General features: G+C 44.0%; 1 protein-coding gene across 1 annotated transcript in view; it reads right to left on the bottom strand.

Moving 5' to 3' along the window:
• svep1 (sushi, von Willebrand factor type A, EGF and pentraxin domain containing 1) overlaps positions 1-24,477 on the bottom strand; it is a 229,044-nt gene that overhangs the window by 50,594 nt on the left and 153,973 nt on the right. Inside the window, exons 31-39 of the mRNA XM_078529199.1 lie at positions 22,305-22,478; positions 20,063-20,182; positions 18,606-18,782; positions 16,288-16,372; positions 14,319-14,510; positions 13,742-13,909; positions 9,013-9,685; positions 4,165-7,028; positions 2,406-2,634 (exon numbers count right to left, since the gene is read on the bottom strand). Coding sequence (XP_078385325.1) covers positions 2,406-2,634; positions 4,165-7,028; positions 9,013-9,685; positions 13,742-13,909; positions 14,319-14,510; positions 16,288-16,372; positions 18,606-18,782; positions 20,063-20,182; positions 22,305-22,478 — 4,682 coding nt within the window. The remainder of the gene's footprint in view (positions 1-2,405; positions 2,635-4,164; positions 7,029-9,012; positions 9,686-13,741; positions 13,910-14,318; positions 14,511-16,287; positions 16,373-18,605; positions 18,783-20,062; positions 20,183-22,304; positions 22,479-24,477) is intronic.

The following is a 24,477-nucleotide window of genomic DNA, read 5'->3' as shown; positions in this document are numbered from 1 at the left end:
TGGGCCAAGGATACTACCCTGAGGAACTCCTGCGGTGATGTCCTGGAGCTGAGATGACTGACCTCCAACAACCACAACCATCTTCCTTTGTGCTATATATGACTCCAGGCAGTCACCATGAACACTGTATCATGTCTAAATTATCACCAACAAATATGGGAAAATAAAATGCCTTCAACTCCACGGCTTCCACTTGACCTTGAAAAATTTGAATGAGTGTTGACTATTAAATTTATATAAACCCTAAAAACAAGGGACCATAAATATAAGACAAGTCACTATTAAGTCCACTAGTGAATTCAGGAGAGAAACTCCTTTGCCCAGAGAGTGGCTAGAATGTGAAAGATACTATCACAGAAAGTATAGATGCATTTAATGGGAAGCTACGGTAAATACATGAGGATGAAAGGAATAGAATAGAAGGGTATAAGTTGGAGGAAGCTCAAGCGGAGCATAATTGCCGGCATAGTTGGCTCCAAACCCGTGACCTCTACCACCTAGAAGGACAAGGGCAGCAGATGCATGGGAACACCAGCACCTGCAAGTTGCGCTCCAAGTCACACACCATTCGGACTTGGAGCTTAATCGCCATTCCTTCACTGTTGTTGGGTCAGAATCCTGAAACTCCCTTCCTAACAGCACTGTGGGTGTACCTACACCACATGGACTGCAGCGGTTCAAGATGGCAGCTCACCACCACCTTCTCAAGGGCAACTAGGGATAGGCAATAAATGCTGGCCCAGCCAGCGACACCCACATCCCATGAAAGAATAAATAAAACCATGGCCTGTTTCCATGCTGTAAAATTCTATTGATATTTCATGATTTTACTCAGATTAATGAATACAGGTATGTCTATATCCGATATTGAACATGTATAAGGCTTGATGTAGTGTGTGGAATGCCTGTGGAAGCCCGTGCAATGCACTGACTTATTTATGCAAGTTCTCTCAAACAATGGTTTCCTACGATACACGCTGTGAATTATTAATATACCATTAATGTGTAAAAATAAACTATCCACCTGACTGGAGGCAGCACAGGATTTCACTGCTAGCAGGAAGCCAGAAATACTATCCCTTCTTTCAATGGTAGAAATCTTGTCAATGGCGTCATATTTTAATAATGACCATGCAAGTTAAAGCAAAGATGTTGTGTCCAATTAGTCTCACACCACCTGCTCTTTCCACCCCACCCCACCCCCGTCCCCGTCCCCTCCCCTCCCCAAGTCCTGCAAACATTTGCCTCTTCAAATATTTATTCAACTCCCTTTTGAAAGTTATTATCGAACCTGCTTCCATCACCTTTTCAGGCAGCGCATTCCAGATCACAACAACTTTGTGTTAAAAACAATACTCCTCATACCTCCTCTGGCTCTCACCTTAAGTAAGCCAGACACCTTTGTAATGCATTTTGTTTTTGAGCATTGTATGCAAATAGTTCAGGAGTCGATTAAGGGTCATGACCTGGTTTGCAGGAACTCCCCACCTCCCTTTATATGTTTTGAGCGGAACAGCAAGGGTTAGGAATTCATTTCGGCTGTTTTCAAACACTAAATGAGGACAGCGAACAATCCCAGCGCATGAGAGTGAAGGCCCAAAGATCACAAGGAAATTAGCCCTCATCTTAAATAATTGCCCCTGGTCTCTGGCAACTGTGGGGCTTCCCAGATGTTTTAAAATCACTCCCCTACCCAGAAATTACAGCGGTTGTGGGGATGTATTGGTTCTGGTTAGGGTTGCCAACCCTCCAGGATTGTCCTGGAGTCTCCCGGCACAATTCTGCAAGCAAATGCCCTGTAGAAAAATCACAGAAGCATTAAAAATCATTGCATGCTTCCTTCAACTTCTTTGAGCACCTTTGTTCATTAGTCGTAAAAACATTGGAAGTTGGGGTTGGGAGGGTGGGTTGGGAAATGGCTGTTTGATTGGTTGAGATGATTCAAGGTGCAAGGTCATGTGAAGAAACCTCTACGAATGCAATAAACCAGAATTGGCAACTGTAATGCTAAATCTGCTTACAGAATAGTTTCTGAAGTTACGGTAGTTGCCCTTGTGATAAATGGAAACGATAAGGAATTGATAACGTGTTCATTGTAATTTACCATGCTCAGTTATAATGCTCGAATATGGGTTTTACATCAAGTTACAGGGAATTTACAGTCATTTGGCCCACCTGGTCAATTCTGGCATTTATGCGGCGCAAAAACCTCCTCCTATCTTACTTCATCCCACCCAATCAGCGTAACCTATTATTCCTGCACATATGCTATGCTTAATAAACAGTTTGCAAATATATAGAATATTGCTATGTGAAGAAGAATGTGCCAAGAGCAAACCTCATGCATTCCTGGAGAACCCGTTTCATAAGTTGAGAGGAAAAAAATAATTGCTGGGAGTGCTTACCTGGCAGGTAGACAAATTTGCTCCTGACAGTCTGTACCCTTCTCTACAGGAGATGACAATACTCTCATTGAGTGTAAATTGTGTTCCAGAGATGACAACATTTGTCATTTTGCTGAATGGCAGAGGACAAGACTGTTGTTTGCATATAATACGATGAGTGGACCAAGAACCATCTTCTAAACATGTTCTTATATCTTCCTCAGTTTCCATTACGTAGCCCTCTAAACATCTGCAAGTAAAGGGATATCATTTTGCATGAGTTACCTTTAAATACTTGTATGCTGAAGATCATACATTTGTGTTTCAATTCTTGAATCTTCGTCAAAGGTATGATTTTATACACAATGTCAATATTCAATAATGATTGACCAAAAATAAAGATCAACCGATTAGTTTGAAATCAAAAGTGATGAATAGGCAATAGTTAGTCATTTAAATATGTTCAAGAGGAGTATAGCTGAACACCTTTAGATGGAATGATACAGGTAACAGGATACAGGTAAATGCATTTGGAAAATATGGTAATGCTCATCACAAGTGATCGTTTTCTGGGAAACATCCTGGTTTAGATTGGTAGAGATTGAGATACAGTAATAAATTCAGGGGATTTCAACTACCCTGATATTAATTGGACAGAAGAGCTAAGTAAAGGGGATAAGGGAATCGAGTTTCTACCATGTGTACAGGACTCCTTTCTAACCCAACATATAAAAATCCCAACAAGGGAAGATTCATGATTGGATCTAGCAATAGGAATGAACCAGGGCAAATAAGAGAAGCAAAGGTAGGGGAGCATCTAGGCAATAGTGACCATAATACAATATGCTTTAAGATGTGATAGAGAAGGACATAAGTATGATGAGAATCAGGTTAATAGACTGGAGAAAAGCTGCTTTTGAGGGGCTGAGAATAGAACTGGGGAAAATAAATAAAACCAGATTAACAAACCATGAGATAGAAAAAACAATGAGAAACATTGAAAATGCTGTTCAATAGAATGCAGGGAAAATATGTTTTGCTAAAAGGAAAAAACAAATTAAACACTAGTGAGATTCCATGGATAAATAAAATAACCGAGGGTTAGGAAAGATACGCAAGTATCTAGACAGTAGAGGAATACATAATAAGAGAGAATACAAAGAGATTAGGAGAGAAGTCAAGAAACAATTAGGAAGATAAAGAGGAAAAATGAAACTAAATTATCAAGGAACATTAAACAAAATATTTTACAGACGCATCTATGAAAAAAGACCGATTGGAATAGGACATTATGGGATAGACAAGATAATACCACAGATAGCAATAGAGAGATTGCAGAAATATTAAATAATTATTTCTCTTCAGTATTTATCAGGGAGATAGAACAGGTAGACATGGTATTGAATGATGAGATGAGCAATGAGATACGCACACTTAAAATAAAAAGGGGGGGGATGAATTGAATAAACTAAACAAACTCAAAGAGGATAAAGCCCCTGGGCCCCTGGTCTGGATGGATTGCATCCATGTCCCTGTCCTGTGCTTACATAAAATATGAGGTGATGGTGTCGGACTGACAATCTAACATCTTCCCACCAGTTCCCAATAATACAGAAGGCGCGTAGGTGCCAAAAATTGGAAGTGCAGGGACATATTGGACCCAAACAACCAAGAATTCATTGGCGTTGCATCAGTATCAGGTAAAATAACGGAAGTGACACAATTGATGGAAGGGATTAACATTAAAAGATATGTAGAATTTAAGAAATGTAGTCCTTACCTATAACGAATTTTACTCCTGAATGTGTACAGGTCTCCTACAGTAGCAGCATTCTGCACTGGTGGGGGTGGACCACAGAGCAGTGGCACACATGTTGGATACGGTCGACTCCATCTCCCTTTCTCTGTGCAGAGCACCTCTGGATTCCCCTTCATGGTGTAGCCGGGCAAACAGTTGTAGGCTATGGCATTGCCATGCAAGGAGCTGCTTCCATTAAAGAAAGCATTGCGTATGAATGGAGGCGGGCCACAAGAAATCCGGCCGCAGTATGGAAGACTTGAATTCCATGAGCCTCCATCTTCGCATAGAATCTGTGAGGGGCCCAGCAGCTTGAAACCTTCCTCACACTGGAAGGATATTAGGCTCCCACAGCTGGTATCTTGACTTGTAGTAAACCCGTTATGGACAACTGGCTGTTGACACTTGCATGGTTTACACTCTGGGACGCTGCCACTCCACGAGCCGTTTTGTAGACAATGCCTAACTAGAGTCCCTGTCAGACTGTATCCGACGAAGCAGATGTACTTTACAGAGTCACCAAATCTGAAATTAGACCCATTGATAAATCCATAGGAGATATCTTCTGGAGGTCCACAGCTGATGGGCATGCACTGCGGTGCCTCGTCACTCCACTTCCCATCTGCCTGGCACATGATGCTCGGTGCACCGTGTAATAGGTAACCATCCTCACACTGGAACCCTATTTCCTCCCCGTGTGTGAATTCCGATCCAACGATTTGCCCATTCCATATAGCCGCAAGCGGCGGACATGCTATCAACCTGCATTCCGGCACCTTCCCACTCCAGCTTCCGTTAGCGAGACAGACGCGAGTCAAATCTCCCTCAATCAGGAATCCGAAATTGCAGCTATAATTCGCCAGGCTCTGGAATGTATATTCCCCCCAGGTCACGTTGCCATTGTCGGGAATGGGTGGCAGCCCACAGGAGATTGGGACACACTGCGGCTCCTCTCTATCCCATTCTTTATTGTCCTGACAGGTTCTCCTCTCATCCCCAACTAATAGAAATCCAGAACTACACTCATATTCAATCACACTGGTGTAAGTGTAGTTACTACCCTTCACCATGCCATTTGCAATTTGGCTGGGAGTTCCACATGATACAAGTTGGCACACTGGGGGTGCAGTACTCCATTCACTAAGCGACGTACAGTGCCCAGTAGCTGAACCTACAAGTTCGTAGCCAGGATCACACTCATATTGTACCACACTCCCAAGCAAGTTGCTCGAAAACTTGATGTATCCATTTTCTGGATTCACTGGGAGCTCGCACTCTATCAGTAGACAGGCAGGGGCACTGCCATTCCAATGGCCATCTTCTTGGCACTCTAGCACATGAGATCCTACCAGCTTGTAACTACTGTAACAGTAATAATGAATGATGGTTCCACTGAAGAACTCGGATGTCTGCAGTAGGCCCATGTTCACTGGAGTATTCCATATCTGCTTCTTGTTGCTGGAGCTCATTTGCTCAGAAACAGAAGCCGGAGTATCCTTGTTGGTCCCAAAGTCTGACGTGAGGAGGCTGTTCGCAGTGTCAGAGTCACTTGCCGGGTCATCTGGTTGCACAAAGCTTTCAAGTCCTTCGTTGCCTTGTCTGTCCTGACTCTGGATGATCGCGTACCATCCGAAATCGATATGAGGTGGGAGGCCACAGTCGACTGGTGCACAGTAAGGGAGGGCACTGGACCAGGAGGATTCCTCACAGACGTGCATGGAGTTCCCGATTAAGTGGAAACCAGGGAAGCAGCTGTAGAATATGAGTGCGCCGAAGCTGTGATCAGAGCCTTCGACAAAACCATTTTCTATAAGCTGAGGAGGGTCACATTTGATGGGTTTGCAGACAGGGGCCTTTCCATTCCACTGACCTGTCTCCAAACAAGTCAGACTTTCCTGGCCTTCTAGCCTAAAGCCTGTGTTGCACATGTACGTGATGGTATCTCTATAGTATACCTTCTCAAACAAAGCTCTCCCACCGGCTATTTCTTGTGGAGCAGGGCATTCGATGGGCTTACAAATTGGCCTTTTCCCCCGCCATTCACCATCTTCACCACAAATCACCGTGGTATTCCCTATTAACCGGAAGCCTGGCTTACAGGTGTACACGGCTTTGCCAAGATAGGTCAGTCCCTGGATGTCTACAATTCCATTTCCGATCAGCTCGGGTTGTGGACACTCGACTGCCACACACTCTGGCACCAGTAAGCCCCAGGTTCCATTGGCTTGGCAGGTCAGGAATGGCTCCCCCTTGGCTACAAATCCATCGGTGCAGGTGTAGTTGGCAATGCTGCCAAAGTGAAGGTCGGAAACCAAAACATCACCGTACTGGATCTCCGGAGGCCTCCCACAGACAACGGGCCTGCAAACCGCCAAGGAGTCGTTCCACCGCTGAGAGGCCAGGCACTTCAAAATCGATGGCCCCTCCAACGTGTAGCCCTCCGCGCACTCCAGCCGAATAATCCCACTCGTGTTCGTCTCGTGGACAGTCAAGTGACTCTCCTGCCCGGGGGCCAGCGGCTCTGGGCACCTCAGCCGATGGCACTCTGGCATCTGGTTTCCTCCCCACGTGCCGTCACCCTGACAGGTCAACACCGAGTCCCCAGAGATGGCATAACCTTCTTCACAGTGGAGTCTGACTCGTGAGTCTAGGCTGAAGTCTGATCCCTCAAAGTGCCCGTGTTCGACAGCTGGAGGTCGGCCGCAGCTCACAAGCACACAGGAAGGAGATGATTCGCTGTGCCAGTGTCGGTTGCCCTGGCAGGTACGAATGGGACTCCCCACCAATTGATAACCACGATTACAACGATACCTAACTTCACTCTGAAACAAAGTGCCATTCTTCATCTGTAGTCCAAGAAAAGGAACAAGAAATTCATTATCTATTTACCTGTATGGTTGACAGGCAATTTGCTTATTTTTAAGAACTAAAGCTAATGTTTATGACCCCCTCATATAAAAATATAACAATCCGTATGGAATGATATATCGGAATTGTGCAACTGTCGTAAATGCTGTGATCATATTCATCTACATTGTGTGTGAATTATACGGAAATATATTTTTAAAAATGTACCTTTGGATATGATGAGTACTTTATTGAATCTATTTGCAGAGCCCCGTCAAAATTACCAAACCTATCAAGCCCTTGTCAATTCATCAGCTACAGGAAAAAATGAGCTCATTTTTTAGTCGTGTTGCATTATCTGATGTTCAATCATGAGCAATATTATTGCAACTTTTATCTTAAGGTGTGGTCACAAGATTACAAATTATTGCTGCGATTATCATTTTAATTTTTTGCTGTTTGTGGGAGCTCTCTGTGTGCTGTGTTTCATTCATTATTACAATAGTGTCTATACTTTGTAAAGCACTTCACTGGCTATAAAGCGCTTTTGGATATCCTGAGGTTGTGAAAGGTGCTAGGCAAATGAAAGCTCTGTCTTTCTGTGAGATGAAGGATTTCGAGATAACAGGAACACAGAAACAGCCGTCATTCAATGAGATCGTGGTCCATCTCTGTGCTAACACTACCCACTAGTCTTGGCTCCATATCCTTTTATACTTTAAAAGTTTAGCAAATATCTATCCAGACCACTAAAAAGATTAATTGAGTTAACATCTATTGCATTTTGAGGGAGAGAGTTCCATATTTCTGCTGTGCTTTGTATGAAGAAGCTTTATCTAACCTCACTCCTGAATGGTCTGGCTGTGACTTTTAAAAAAATATTTATTCTTTCATGGGATGTAGGCCAACATTTGTTGCCCATCCCTAACTGCCCTTGAACTGAGTGGCTTGCTAGGTCATTTCAGAGGGCAGTTCAGAATCAACCACATTTTAATGTTATGCTTCCTTGTCCTAGACTCTGTCACCAGCGTAAAACGATTCTCTTTATCTTGCTGATAAAACTTCTTTCATAATCCTAAATAAAACCATCAAATCATCCCTCAATCTTCTATTTTCCAGAGGGTACAAGTCTAGTTTTAGAAATCTCGCCTTTGTTACTTTATATGTTTTCTCCAAATTAAATTTTACAGTCAAATCAGAGTAAGATACTTAAGAATGAGAGAAATGGGAGCAGGAGTAGGCCATTCTGCCCCTCAAGCCTGTTCCACCATTCAATAATCATAGCTGATCTTCTACCTCAACTCTACCTTCCTGCACTACCCTCATATCCCTTAAGTAACGAGGGAGAAAGGAATGGAGGGTTGCAATGGCACTTTTTGATGAGAAGTGATAGGAGGAGGCTCGAGTGGAGCATAAGCCCACACATGGACCAATTGGGCCAAATGGCCTGTTGCAGTGCCACATATCCTGTGTAAATCTATCAATCTCTGCCTTGAATATGCTGAAAGACTGAGCGTCGACAGCTCTCTCGGATAGCGAAGTCCTAAGATTTATAACCCTTTGAATGAAGAAATTTCTCCTCATCTCTGTCCTAAACAGCTGACCCCATCCTCTGAGGCTCTGACCCCATGTCCTAGGTTCTCCAGACAGGGGAATCACTTTCTCAGCATCAACCCTGTCAAGCCCCTTAGGAATTTTGTATGATTCAATTAGATCACTTCTCATTCTTCTAAACTCCAGGGAATATAGCCCTAATCTATTCAATGTCTCCACAGAGGATAATTCCTCCATCCTGGGGAACCAGTCGAATAAGCCTTCATTGCACTCCCTCCAGGGTAAGTATGACCTTCCTTAGGTAAGGAGACCAAAACTGTATATGCTACGCCAGGTGTGGTCTCACCAATGCCCTACATAATTGTAGAAAAGCTTTACTCTTACACTCCTGTCTCTTTGTAAATAGGTTTGAGGTTTTTGATCACCTACTTCAACATTCCCATTTGCAACACGAGGAGGATCGCCGCACGACACGGGCTGGCAACTGGGCAGCTGCCCGCTCCACTCTCCATCCGCCTGGCATGTTCGTTTTTTATCGCCTTTGACGTAGAAGCCCGTGTTGCAAGTGTACGCCACGATGGCCCCAAAGCTGTAGTTGGCTCCACTGACCTGGCCCCGCTCAATGACGGGAGGCTCCCCGCAGCGCACGGGGATGCACTGAATGCTGAACGGTGAGGGGCTCCACTCCCCACCCCGAACGCACTCGATGGAGGCCGAGGTGTTCAACACGAAGCCTTCCGCACATTTGTAGGTGACCTGGATGCCAGCTGCAAACTTCTCCTTGCCAATGGTCTCCAGGATGGCGTAGGGCGCAAATGGCGGCTTCTGGCAAAAGTCTGCCACGCAGTGGGGCACAGGCTGGCCCTTGGGTGGGGCCCAGGATCCTTGGGAGTTGCAAACCAGCTGCGAGTTGCCTGAGATGCTGTACCCGTCCGTGCAGTAATAGATGGCAACGTCCCCGTAGAGTTGATGACCGGTTTCAGGGAGGGCGTGGTCAATGTTTGGAGCTGGGCCACAAGACAGAGGAACGCACTGTGGTGCACTTGGACTCCACTCCCCATTGGACAGACACTCCTTACTCTCTGAACCTATCAAAGTATAGCTGCAAAGAGAGGAGGGGAGACCAGAAAATAGGTTACACTGGACACCAGAATCATTATGCTACCATCGGGAGAACAACACCATCTTGCATTTATATTGCACCATTAAAATAGTAAAACATCCCGAGGTGCTTCACAGGAGCATTATCATTCAAAATTTGACACTGAGTCACATAGGTCAGATGACCAAAAGCTTGGTCAAAGAGGCAGGTTTTAAGAAACATCTTAAAGGAGGACAATGAAGTAGAGAGTCAGAGAGCTACTGGGAGGTAATTCCAGAGTTTAGGGCCCTGGTAGCTGAAGGCATAGCCACCAATGGGGGAGCGATTAAAATCAGGGAGGCACAAGAGGCCAGAATTGAAGGAGTGCAGAGATCTTGGAGGGTTATAGGGCTGGAGGAGATGGGGAGGGCAAGGGCATGGGGGGATTTAAAAACAAGGATGAGAATTTTAAAATTGGAGTGGTTGGGACTGTTCTCCTTGGAGAGGAGGCTAAGAGGCGATTTGATAGAGGTGTTCAAAATCATGAGGGGGCTGGATAGAGTGGATAGGGAGAAACTGTTCCCACTCGTAAAAGGGTCAAGAACAAGAGGGCACAGATTTAAAGTGTTTTGCTAAAGAAGCAAATGTGATGTGAGAAAAAACTTTCACACGGCGATTGGTTCAGGTCTGGATTGCACTGGCTGGAAGTGTGGTGGAGGCAGATTCAATCGAGGCATTCAAGAGGGCATTGGAGTATTATTCGAATAGAAACAATGTGCAAAGGTGCAGGGGAAAGGCAGGAGAATGGCACTAAGCCATAATTCTCATTTGGGGAGCTGGTGCAGACACGATAGACTGAATGGCCTCCTTCTGCACAATAACAATCTGTGATGCCGTGATTCTGTGAAATCGATGCATAACTGGACTGGGAACTAATCTGGTTGATCTCAGGGTTGATGGGGGATTGGGATTTGGTGTGAATTAGGGTAGGGGCAGCAGGGTTTTCAATGAGCTCGAGTTCATGCATAAACACCGCCACTGAAATGTCCAGTCGCTTTCAAATGGCCAGTCACATATTGGCCAAAAAAGTAAAAATCAGCTGGTAATGGATGTTAGCTGTGGCTCAGAGGGCAGCCATCTTGCCTCTGAAGGTTGTGGGTTTTGGTCTCACTCTTGGGACTTGAACACAAAATCCACGCTGATGCTCTCGCTGTCAGCGGTGCCATCTTTTGGATGAGATGTTAAATGGAGGCCCGGGGTCTACCTTCTCAGGTGGACATAAAAGATCCTTGACGCTATTTCTAAAAAAGAGCAGGGGAGTTCTCCTCAGTGTCCCAGCCAATATTTGTCCCTCAACCGACATCACAAAAACACCACAGATGACTGGTCATTGCTGCTTGTGGGAGCTTGCTGTGTGCAAATTGGCTGCAATGTTTCCTTTCATGACAACAGTGACTACACTTCAAAAGTATTTAATTGGTTGTAAAGTGCTTCAGAACACCATGAGGTAACAGAAATGCACTATAGAAATGCAAGTTCTCTCTTTCATTATTCATTTACATTAACATCAACTTCAAGGTTACTGGTTTAACATCTTAAATTACTCTGTTTCAGGCAGGAACAACCTTGGTTGTCCATTAGTCTGCACCTCGTTAGGATGGCAGTAAAAACTAGAACAAAAATAATTAAATAACGCCACTCTCACTGTCATTGGTGGCGACTCTAAACGTAAACATACCCTTTAAACAACAGCTTGCATTTATATAGTGCCTTCAGCATAGAAAAACATCCCAGGGCATAATCAGAAATAAGGTTCAAAAGTCTCATTACATGGTCCCGTGAACCAAATGCATATTAATGGCAACTAGAGGCAAAATGTCGGAAATACTCTACAACTGAAGTGGTATCTGCGGAGAGGGAAACAGAGTTAATAAGCTGGATTTAACTGCAGGTTTTGGGATCCCCACCTCTGGGCCAAATGGGATCCCTTAGCCCGCGCTTTGCCAGCAGTGGGATCGGCACCACAATCTTCCAGGAGGCGGTTTCCTAATTGGTCTACTCCACACTCGTCATCCTATTGAGGGTGGTGGGCGGGGTCCCAATACTACTGGTCCAATCAGAGGGCCGACACCTCTCGAGAGTCCGCAACCCCGCCTGGAGGAGTGGGCGCTGCTGAAGCAGGTCAGGGACACCTCAACATGGGTGTTCCCTCACTGACCAACGTGGGTGGGCTGCACTGAAGACGTTCAGGCTGGTAGGGACATTAGGGATGGAGGGGAAACCCCTCCGCAACATTGGATGTGGTTGCGATTGAGGCCTTTCATTCATGCGGTCCGGTCATTGTGGCACATGGAGCCTCCAGCTTGGACGGTTCCCCGGATTGATGCAGGGAGACCACCTCCAAATGAGCTGTTGGTCTCCGTGTGCAGCAGGGGCCACTGCGCTGGTGAGAAAGGTCCAGAAATGAATTCAGAACTTGCCCCTTATTGGGGACTTATCCACCCTATAACTGGCTGTCCGTACAGCCAATCCTGTCATCAGCCTCCGCCCACCATCCTCTCTCCACCCCACCCCCCGGTGACGAGAATGCATCAGGGACCCATCCTTATGTAGCTCCCCTTATTTTTGCAGCCTCCCCATCTTCAATCCCGTCTCCACAGGTTGCGGAAAATCCAGCCTCATACTTCAGCTCGATGACTTTTTGTCAGGTCTGCATCGACCTGAAATGTTAACTCCATTTTTCTCTCTCCGCAGATGCTGCCTGACCTGCTGACTATTGCCAGCATTTTCTCTTTTTATTTCAGATTTCCAGCAACTGCCTTTCCATAATGTTAATTTTTCTCAAATTATGCTTTGTGAAAAGAATATAGAGATCATTATTTCGTCATAGTTATACGTCATAAACCTGATTAGCAATGTTGATCTAACCATGTATAAAAAAAAATGCAGGTTATAATTTGTTTTCAAAATATATTCAGGCAATTGTCCACAGTTTACAAATGGCCCAAATTATTTGCACATTTGTCATTATGCAAGAAGATAATGTTGATTGAATAATGTTCTATCAGTTAAAACAGAGAGAATGGGAAACTTTTTTCCTCTCTTCACCCAAATTCCTTGATTATTACATGACTTTGGGGGCCTTAGTGAGTGAAGTGATGAATACATGTTGCATACTCCTGGCTTGTATTCATTTAAGTACAGAAGACTGAGTGTGAGTGGTCGGATTGTGATGTTTCAAATGTTGAAAGGATTCACTCGAGTAGATACACTGGAATAGATACAGAGATATGATTTCCTCTGATGGGGGGAGATCGAGAGGGGGCATAACCTTAAAATTAGAACCAGGCCATTTAGGAGGGAAATCAGGAAGCATTTCTTCACAGATCTGGAAACATCTCTCCTTCAAAAAGGCTGTGGATACTGGGGGAACGACTGGGGGCTTTTAAGATTGATGGAATTTTGTAAGGTACAGCTTTACACAGGATATATGGCACAGAAACAGGCCATTCGGCCCAACCAGCCCATACTAGTGTTTATGCTCCACTCAAGCCTTCTCGCCATCTTTCCTCATTTAAATCTACTATTGTAACCCTCTATTCCCTTCAAATGTATCTATACTGTTCACCTCAGCCGCTCCTTGTGGTAGAGTTCCACATTTTCACCACTCTCTGCGTAAATACGTTTCTCCTGAATTCCCTATTGGATCTCTTGGTGACTATCTTATATTGGTGGCCTCTGGGTTATGCTCTTCCCCACAAGATGAAACATTCTCTCTGTATCCACTCTATCAAAACCTTTCAGAATTTTAAAGGCCTCTATTAGGTCACCCGTCAGCCTTCTGTTTTCAAGAGAAAAGAGACCCAGCCTGTCAATCCTTTCCTGATATGTTTACCTTCGTCAGAGACAGGTAGCCAAGGCTAGGTGGATGGAGTAGAGGTACTGATCAACCATGATCTAAATGAACAGGGGAACAGGCTCGAGGGGCTGAATGGCCTCCACCTGTTCCTAGCCTGTAACCTTGCTGACAGGGAACAAGATAATTTTTTAAAAAACAGATACTGCAAAAGGTCTTACCCTTCCTTACAGCCATAGGAAATTGAGTTTCCAAAGGTGAAGTTGTCTCCGATGATGAAAGCATTGGGAAGTGCAGGAGGCGGCCCACAGGATATGATCTCACACACTGGCGTGGTGCCATTCCATTGGCCGGTGCTGTTACAGGTCAGTGTGGATGGTCCCCGCAACCTTCAGAGGTTCAAAGGAGGTTAAAAGGAGCTGCAAGTGTGACATATCAGGTTGACAGATTCATACGACAACTTACATTTATATAGCACCTGTAATATAGTAAAACATCCCAATGGTGCCTCCACAGAGCGTAATCAAACAATATTTGATGCTGAACCCCCATGAGGGGATATTAGGAAAGATATTAGAAAAGCTTGGTCGAAGAGGTAGGGTTTTAAGCAGCGTTGACAGACAGACATGGGGAGGTTGAAGAAGTGATTAAAATCAGGAACGTGCAAGATACCAGAATTTGAGGAACGCCGTGGTCTCAGGAGGGTTGTAGGACTGGAGAAGGTCACAGAGGTAGGGCCACACCGTCAAAGCCGTGAGAAACGAGCAATGTTACTGTTCACTGTAAGGGTTAACTTACTGATAGCCACTGTTGCAGGTGTATGAAACTGTAGAGAGGTATGTGATCCCATTCAAGTCGTATCTACCACTGTCAGTATCCTGTGGGGTAGGGCACATCAGAGGTTCACAAGTAGGTGTTTCATGACTCCAACTACCATTTGCTAAACAAGAGATTTCTGCTGCTCCAGACAACACATATCCCTTATTGCAACTATAAAAAGGAAGAAAAGTGGTATTTATTCTCTCTGTAGGAAAGGATATGTAAAAAAAGAAATCTTTGGATAACGTTATATGGAATGACAGAGAATTTTACAGTTTAGGAACAGACTATTTGGCCCAACTGGTTTATTTCAGTGTTTAAACTCCACACAAGCCTCCTCCCACCCCTCTTCATCACACCCTATCAGCATATCCTTCTACTCCTTTTTCCCTCATCTGTTTATCTAGCTTCCCCTTAAATGCACCGATGCTATTCACCTCAACTACTCCTTGTGGTATTGCACGAGTTCCACATTGCATCTCAACTTTGCATTTGAGATTAAGTAGCTTCTGAGACCAGAATTAGCATTTAAAGCAAGCACCTTAAAATTGATTAAACATATAGGAATATAAAAATACATGTGAATGGCTAGCTCTAGGTATTTCAGTATAACCTAGCAGTGCCTGAAGAACTTCAATATGGGTTACTTCACTTCATGTTCAGTGTTCTTTTTCTTCATAAGACATTAATACCCAAAAATATCAATGGGGGGCTGAAATATGGACACATGTAAGCCACACCATTGAGGAAGAGAATTGAGAAAGGGGCAAATTGATTGTGTTAGTCCCCAGAATATGAATAATTAATTTATGATAATAGGACATGTTGATGTCATGGGCAAAGCCAATTCTGCTATTGGCCCAAGTGTCTGCAACCAAACAAAATCCGGACTCAAAGTGGAGTGACTTCATAATAAAGAATGCTCCCGGGTTAGTGAGGCTGAGCCTCCTGGATAATATGGCCCCTGTCTGATCTCTGACTTCTGAGGAGTTTGCTCAGTCTTAGCTGACACATTGGTGGACATGCAGCCATTGGCTTCATTGGTTTTGGGGTGTGAATTTGGCTCGAGCCACTGGAAGATGTTGGTGCCAGCGTGCATTGCACTTGCATAGGCAGGACATGGTGAGATGGAACTGGGTTGTGATGCCTCCAGAGGTCTACAGCCAACTGACATTCGACATCAAAGTCCATAAGTGAATAATGGCCACTGGAGTGTTTGAGCAGGTGTGATCCTTGTGGAACCAGAACCCAGCGAGGGGCTGTCAACTTCAGTTCAGTAGTGCAGAAAGTTAAGAAACAAAAGAGAGAAAACAACATATTGCCAGGTCATGACTTAAACTGAATCATGCCAGGGTTGTGAGGGAGGGGAGTTCATCCAATTAAGTAGGTTCTACTGCAGCTTCAGTAAAGTTATGGGGCCTGGGATGAGTCTTCTGGTGCAGTGTAAGGAGACAAGAATCAATTGGCCCCATCTTCCATGAGCCAGCAGGGAAGGCATACTATTGACTGCGAAGTTCTTGGGACAGAAACAGTTATATATTCAGCCAGAGATGTTTAGAATTAGAACTGCATGAGCTATTAAACATGGATCCCTTATTATCTGTTCCTAGAAGACTCCCTCTGACACCGACTCCAGATTTAACGCACATGATATATGTGTGTGAAGCACAATTCCCTGGAATTTTGCGCTACTTCTAACCTTATGGAAAGGTCTTTGATGAAGCAACTGAAGCTGGTTGGGCCTAGGAAGGCCCAACCACCCTAAGGAAGTTCTGGGGCTGAGATAATTGGCCTCCAGCAACCACAACCATCCTCTTTGTGCTAGGTATGACTCCAACCAGCAGAGAGTACCCCCTCCGACCCGATTTCCATTGACTTCAATTACTAGATCAGTGACTTGGCAAGGGAATGGAAGAACAGGAAACCCCTTTAAAAGACGGTTTTGTACCTGTACATCACCTTCCCACCAAAGGTGAAGTCAATCCCTTCAGTTGTACCATTTGTTGGAATGTCAGGTACCCCACAGGATCGAGCTAGATAAAGAGAAAATCACATTGCCATAAACAAGCAATAATAGAAAAATGATCAAACTAAAACCGTGTGTGTAATATAGATAGAGGAATGCAGAAAATAGGAAAGCAGATTGGGATGGGGGTAATGGAAACTGGTCTTCATTGAAAGTGCGAAATGAATCTGCATCTTCTCTTGCATCCTGATGCTTAGCTGTTCCATTGCCTTCCTTATTGACTTCAGTGGAAAGTCAATGGAGAGGGGCATAAAACGCAATGCAGGTTCACTATTGTCCATTTTGTACCGTCAAGAAAGACCAAACTCATTCCTTCTCAAGCAGTTTATTCAGGAAACATCCATAATAGGCCCAAACTATAAACAAGCAGCAGGCAAACAGCTCAATATGTCTGAAATAAAAACGCTGGAAAAACTCAGCAGGTCTGACTGCATCTGTGGAGAGAGAAACAGAGTTAACATTTTGAGTCCTTATGACCCTTCTTCAGAGCTAGAGAGGGATAGAAACAAGTTAGATACTGTTGGAGGTGGGCGGGGGGGGGGGTGGAACAGGTAAAGCGGAAATGAAGGTCAGCGATAGGTGGGGGCTAAGGTGAGATTGACAAAGATGCCATGGACACATGGCAAAGGGAGTTTTAATGGTAGTGGTGAAGGCTAAAGGGTGTGCTGATGGTGTTGATAAGCCCAGAAAGCTGTAAAATGCCTTAATATGTCTGCTTGCTGGGGGCATAAACTGTAACTGTTACATTTCCCCCCCCCCAGTGTGTTTAATTTAGGAATTTATTTTCTCCGCATAACTGATGACTTCCATACTTTTTCCTGCTGCAATTATATTAAAGCTACACTCAGGGAGAGCCTCTTTGTGACTCCACTGCTGGACGTTGGTCCATGAGCACCAACCTGAGCTTCCAGTCGCTTGCCACTTTAATTCTCGCTCCCACCCTGACCGGTCTGTTCTTGGCCTCCTATGCAATTCCAATGAAACTCACAACATAACCTCATCATTCTACCAGGCGCTCTACAGCCTTCTGGAGCGAGTGAACGCTGAGTTTAATCAAAGCAGAAAATGCTGAAAACATTAGGCAGTCAGGCAACATCAGCGTGGACAGATAGCAACTAACAATTCAGATAAATGACCTTCCACCAATGCCGTTCTTATGAAATGTCATTGACCTGAAACATTGGGCTGGATTTTATAGTTTCCCATGGACCCCACCTGCTGGCAGTAACACTGGGAGCAGCATTAATTACAGCCTCACCTACCCCATATCTGTCTTGGAAGCAAGCACTGTCTTGAATGTGTGACTATGATGTGCTGTCCGACATCCTCATGAATGGCCTTGAGAGAGATGATCATGGGACCAAAATGGGCAAATCGTCATCTAGTGCTGTCCACTTAAATTCCAGAACTTATTACTCGCCCTCACTGAGGTTTGCTGACAGGAATTTCAACCTCCTAGATGCTTCCTTACTCAGGATAAACGATATGGTCTACGTCACTATTCATAGAATTACATCAAACTTAGTGTGAGAAACAGGGTCATTTAGCCCAACTGGTCCATGTCTCCCACCCTACTTCATCTCTACCCTAATGAGGGGAATTTTCTCACTTAGAGAATTGTTGAGATCTGGAACACTTGAACTGAAAAGGTGGAAGCTTATTTCACAAATACTTTTACAAGGGAGTTGGATAGGCACTTGATAAAGGACTATAGGACTACGGACAAAAAGTGGGGATGTGGGACTAAGCACAACTGCTCCTTCGAAGAGCCAGCTCAGAGCCAATGGGCCTAATGGCCTCCTTCAGTGCTGTAAGTTTTTATGATTCTCTTCCCTTCTCCCTCATGTATTTATCTCACTTCCTCTTAAATGTATCTCTGCTATTCGCCTCAACCACTCCCCAGTGGTAGTGAGTTCCACAATTCTCTGGGTAAAGAAATTTCTCCTGAGTTCCCTATTTGTTTTATTAATGACTGTCTTATATTGACGGCCTCTAGTTCTGGACCCCCCCCCACCCCCCACTCCTCAAGGGAAAATCCATATCCTATCAAACACCTTCATTATTTTAAAGACCTCTCTTAGGTCACCCCACAGCTCCTTCTTTACTTAGGAAAGGTCCCCAGCCCGTTCAGTCTTTCTAGGTGGTCGTATGCTCATAGTTCTGGTATTATCCTTGTAAATTATTCTTTGCACCTGCTCCAGTGTCTTTATGGATGGCAGATTGTGACTCCAGTTACATACCTTGGCAGCCAGGCATTGCATCACTCCACAGCCCATCTTCTAAACATGTGACATTCTGAGTACCGTCCAATTGGTATCCATCCTCACAAGAAAAGGTCACCTGACCTCCGACAAAGTACACATCGCCCTGAGCCTGGCCATGAGCAGGCCTCCCAGGGTCTTTACAGCTAATTGGATCTAAGCAAGGGAAAAACAAAGGAATTAAGCTATTTCTACACAGAATTACATAGAATATACAGCACAGGAACAGGCCATTCAGGCCAACTGATCACTATGGAAACTGGTATATATGCTCCACAAAAGCCTCCACCCACCCTTAGGGGAGACAGTGGTGTAGCAGTAATATCATTGCACTAGTAATCCAGAGGTCCAGGTGAATGGTCTGGAGACATGGGTTCAAATCCCACCACGGCAGCTGGTGGAATTTAAAAAAAAATTTGAAATACAAAGCTAGTCTCTATAAAACTATCATCGATTGTTGTTAAAAACCCATCCGGTTCACTAATGTCCTTTAGGGAAGGAAATCTGCCATCCTTACCCGGTCTGGCCTACATGTGATTGTAGACCCCACAGCAATGTGGCTGACTCTTAACTGCCCCCTGAAATGGCCTAACATGTCACTCAGTTCAAGGGCAATTAGGGATGGGTAACTAATGCAGGCATTGCCAGTGATGCCCACATCCCATGAAAGAATAAAAAAAACTTCCTCTCAATCTAACATTTCCTTTCTCGCTCATGCACTTACTTAGCTTCCCCTTAAATGCATCTGTTCTACTCCTCAACCAATCTATGGTAGCGGGTTTCACATGCACACTGAATGAAGAAGCTTTTATATGGTTTTAAATTTTCATGAGCTATTAAAAAGGTTCAGGAATCACTATGGAAACTCAGTAAGAAATGACAGTTAGGCTCATTGTTTGGCCAATTTGAAGTAAAAATGTGCCCTGTATTGAGTAAAAATCATATTACAGTTTGTCTGGCAATCCCAATTAATGCATTCATTCATGCATTCACGCCAAATTCCCATCCCGATGACTAAGACAAATTGTACAGTGACTGAGAATTCCCTTTCTTTCTCTAGCTTTTTAATGTAAAAGAACGCCCTTTAAAAAATAAATCATCACTTCATGAACTTTGCATCAGGAAAAAGTAATTTGCTTCTGATTGTATCTCATAGTTATAGCACTTGATGAGTAATCCAGAGATTGGGAGTCAAAATTCCACCAATTGAATTAAATTATTTAAATTTAGTGATTTATGGGCAGGGATTCTATAAAGTAAAGCCCAGAAATTGCCCTATTGCTACAAAAATCAACTGGTTCACTAAAGCCGTTCAGAGAAGGGAACCTGCCACCCCCTACCTAGACTGGATTACATGCGACTCCAATCACACACTACAGACCTGACTCTTAACACCCTCAGTGCTATTTGGGATGGGCAATAAATGCCAACTGTACCAGTGCAGTTTCTTCCATCACCAGTGTACGGTGGCCTGCAGGTGCAAGTGTACGACCCAACGGTATTGGTGCATTCAGACCTTGTGTCACAATCTGACCCCAATGCGCATTCATCGAGATCTAGAAACAACAGAGAACATTGATTTTTAGTGAATAAGAGTGAGAGTATATGATGTATCGCAGGTCCTTCACTGTCGCTGGGTCAAAATCCTGGAACTCCTTTGCCAATAGCACTGTGGGTGTACCTATACCATATGGAGTACACAATTCAAGGAGGCAGTTAGGGATGGGCAATAAATGCTGGCCTAGCCTGCGACACCCGCATCCTGTGAAAGAATTTTTTAAAAATGATACACATAGGGTATTATACACACAGGAAACAAGTAGAATGGAAACTGTGACATTAAAAAAAAAATCCTGATGTGGAATTACCAAAAGAGGGTTGAAAAAGTTCAAATGAAAATTCTGATGGATGAGTTCCCTTTTAATCCAGATCTCTCCCTCAAACCCATTGGGCTATAATTAGGAGTCACTGTCTAAAATGTGTACGTGGGTATTACTTCAATATTGAGGTGAAGCCCACAATCAATTCAGGCAACCACCATGGACACCTATAAAAAATGCCCAGATGAATTTCTCCGCAGCCGAATTTCTCTGCTGATTGGCTGCGGTATATGCCCTGTTGTTGCAGTTTTACGCTCCCAAAAAATGCGCAACTATGTTGAATTCAAGTTAAAATACATTGAATTTACAATCTAGAAATAGGCCATTCAGCTCAATTGGTCTATGTCGGTGTTTTTGCTCTACATGAGCCTCCTTTTACTCTATTTTTTCTCAGCTTATTAACATATCTTTCTATTCCCCTCTCCCTCATGTGTTTATCTTGCATTCCTTTAAACATATCCTCGTTGTTCATCTCAGCCGCTCTGTGGTAGTGAGTTCTACATTTTCACCACTTTCTGGGTAAAGAAGTTTCTCCTGAATTCCCCATTAGTGCCCATCTTGTATTTATAATACCTACATCACTTCTCTACATCTGTACCCAGTTCAAATTTACAAACTTCTGATCAGGTCACTGCTCAGATCTGCTCTCTTCCAGGGGAAAGGGCCTCAGCCTGTCCAGTCTTTTCTGACAGTTAATTAATGAAATTAGGTACGCTACACACTCATCTGACTTTGCAGCTTGTATATCCTGATTTATTTAGGCTACAATCATGCCTTCTGGCAGTCAAGGTATTTTTAAAAATTCATTTTCACGGGATGTGGGCTTTGCTGGCTGGGCCAGCATTTATTGCACATCCCTAGTTGCCCTTGAGAAGCTGGCAGTGAGCTGCCTTCTTAAACCGCTGCAGTCCATGTGGTGTAGGTGCACCCACAGTGTTGTTAGGGAGGGAGTTCCAGGAGTTTGATCCAGCGACAGTGAAGGGATTACTATTACTGTGGTCAGGAAGGAGTGGCAATTGTAACAGCATCCCTGCAAGTTTGCAAATGTGCGCTTTTTACATAAATATTTGCATTGAAGGATTTACTATTTATTATAGTCTCCTATAGTGGAATGCTGGTATAAACAGCAGTGCAAATGCTCTGAATAAGTGTAATATCAGCTTATTCACTATCACCAGATTTGGCTTTTCATCCTTACAATGTTCAATGTATTCCCACATTCTTATTAGCTTATGACACAGCAGGTTACACTTGCGCCTTTGACTCAGAAGGTCATGGGTTTCAAGTTGCACTCCAGTGACCTGAGTGCATAATGAAGCTGACGCTCCCAGTGCAGTAGTGAGGGAGTGCTGCACTGTTGGAGGTACATTCTTTCGGATGAGATGTTAAGTCAGGGCCCTGTCTGCCCTCTCTCCGGTGGATGCAAAAGATGCCGCTGCACTTTTTCAAAGAAGAGCGGAGGGTGGAGGGTGGGGTGTGGTGGCATGGGGTGGGAGTAGTTCTTTCCTGTATCTTTAACCAACATCAAAACAGATGGTCTGGTCAGCATCACGTTGCCGTTTGTGGGAGCTTGCTGTGCACAAATCGGCTCCCATATTTCCTCTATTATAGCAGTGGCTACACTTTGGAAGTACTTCACTGGCTGTAAAGCACTTTGGGGCATCCTGAGGTCATGAAAGGCGCTACAGAAATGCAAGTCCTTTTTTTAATGAGGACTATTTCAATTAATATTAAATTTAGTTCAGGTCCTTGGTATCAGTCCATAAATCTTTTGGGATTTAATTTTTTTTTGACTTACCAAGGCAGACAGGCACAACGCCAACCCAGTCTCCATCAACAGCACAAAAGAGTTTGGAATCCCCCAACAGGTAGTAACCGTTGTTACACAGATAGGACACAGCACTGCCAAAGAGGTAGTCTTCAGCAGTAAAGCTCCCGTTGTCCAGGGCAGGAGGCAGGCCACAGTTAATCCCTGAAAACCACACACAAAAATAGAAGGGACAGGAAATTTACACCATGTCTCTTCTACAGAAACTGTAATCCGAAATCAAAGGGAGAAACACAAAACAGAAAATGCTGGAATTCTATTCGCCAGCTCAGCCCGATCTGAGGAGAGAGAGGAGGCATGTTAATATTTCACTCCTGATGAAGCCTCATTGCATTCTACCACATATTGCATTTAAAAGTACTTCATCTGAAGAGGGGGTAAGGGGTGGAGGGCTCTCTCCCCTGTATCCTGGCCAATATTTTTCCTAAACCAATGTCACAAAAAAGCAGATTATCTAGGCATTATCACATTGCTGCTTGAGGGAGCTTGTTGTGGGCAAATTGGCAGCTGTGTTTTCTACATTACAACGGTGATTACACTTCAAAACTACTTCATTGACTGTGAAATGCTTCGGGAGGTCCTGAGATCATGAGAGGTGCTATAGAAATGCAAGTCTTTCTTTACGATTTCCAAACGCAATTTAAAATTTGAAAATTTAAAAATTCAGGTCTTTAAAATGGGCCTAATCATCATTTTTTGGGTTTGGCGAGTGGTTTTACAGCTGGATGCCCTGCCTGCCATTAACTCCCACCCCACCTCCCCCCCGACCCCTGCCATTTATCCAGCTGGGGACCAACACCAATACACACTGACTTGCCTACAGTAATGGAAGGCAGAAGTAATGGAAATGGAAATTAAGCAACTTATTAGCTCTGGTTGGAGTAACTAGAAGACGTGTAGTAGAATGTTGTATGATACTTTTCTATTGCTGAAACTTGAAAGGAAGAATCTATAAGACAGTTGTGAAATCAGTCTTGTTATATGGTGCAGAAACCTGGGCAACATCAAAAAGAGCGGAACAAGGACTGGATACTAATGAGATGTGGATGCTAAGATGGATGTGTGGAGTAATGAGAAAGGACAATTTGAGGAATCAGCACATCAGGAGGTCAGTGAAGATTGTGGGAACATCGAAGAACGTAGTCGAGAAGGGATTGAAATGGAATGGTCATCTGTTGCATAGAGAGAGGGGGCATGTGGTATGAGTGCTGGAGATGAGACTGCCAGGGAGAAAAGGAAGGAAGGTCAAAGTCCAGATGGAAAGATGTACTGGGGTAGTGGTAATGTCACTGGACTAGTAATTCACAGGCACAGGCTAATTCTCTGGGGGAATGGGTTCAAATCACACCCTGGCAGCTGGGGGAATTTAAATTCAATGAATAAATCTGGAATTGAAAGCCACTCACAGTAATGGTGACCATGAAACTACCATTGATTGTTCTAAGAATCCATCTGATTTGCTAATGCCCTTTAGGGAAGGAAATCTGGCCTACATGTGACTTCAAACCCACAGCAATGTGGTTGGCTCTTAACTTCCCTCTGAAATAGGCCAGCAAGCCACTCAGTTCAAGGGGTGAGCAAAAATGCTGGCCTTGCCAGTGATGCCCACATCCCATGAAAGAATTAAAAAAAAGGTTAGTGGGGATTCACTTGTGCTCCTATAAATAAGAACAGACTGAAACTATGTTGGTTGGGTTTAGAGATGTATGCTTGTAATGTGTATCTCTGTTGATAAAAGCTTATGAAGTTGTAAAGGTTCAGCTCCCATTCTATCCTTATATCAATGCATGATCTAAGTCACAAAGTCGTGGGTGCAATTCCCCCTCTAGAGACTGGAGTGTACCCTCTAGGCTGATACAGTGCCTATAGAAACCCACTCCTGACACTCAAGGCCACAACCAAGCTGGACACTCCCAATGCAATACTAATTAGGTGCCACACTGTTGGAAATGCCATCTTTCAAATAAGGCATTTAACCAGGACCCCAATTTTCTTCTCAGGTGGGCAAAGAAAATCCCATGTCACTATTTTGAAGAACAGGGGAGACTTCCTGGCCCACTATTTATACCTCAACCAATATCACTAAAGCAGATTATAAGTCATTATTATATTGTTGCTTGTGGGAGCTTGCTATGTGCAAATT

The sequence above is a fragment of the Cetorhinus maximus genome, chromosome 2 (assembly GCF_964194155.1).
Source record: "Cetorhinus maximus chromosome 2, sCetMax3.hap1.1, whole genome shotgun sequence".
In the NCBI taxonomy this organism is placed as follows: Eukaryota; Metazoa; Chordata; class Chondrichthyes; order Lamniformes; family Cetorhinidae; genus Cetorhinus; species Cetorhinus maximus.
This window is presented reverse-complemented; position numbering and strand designations above follow the sequence as displayed.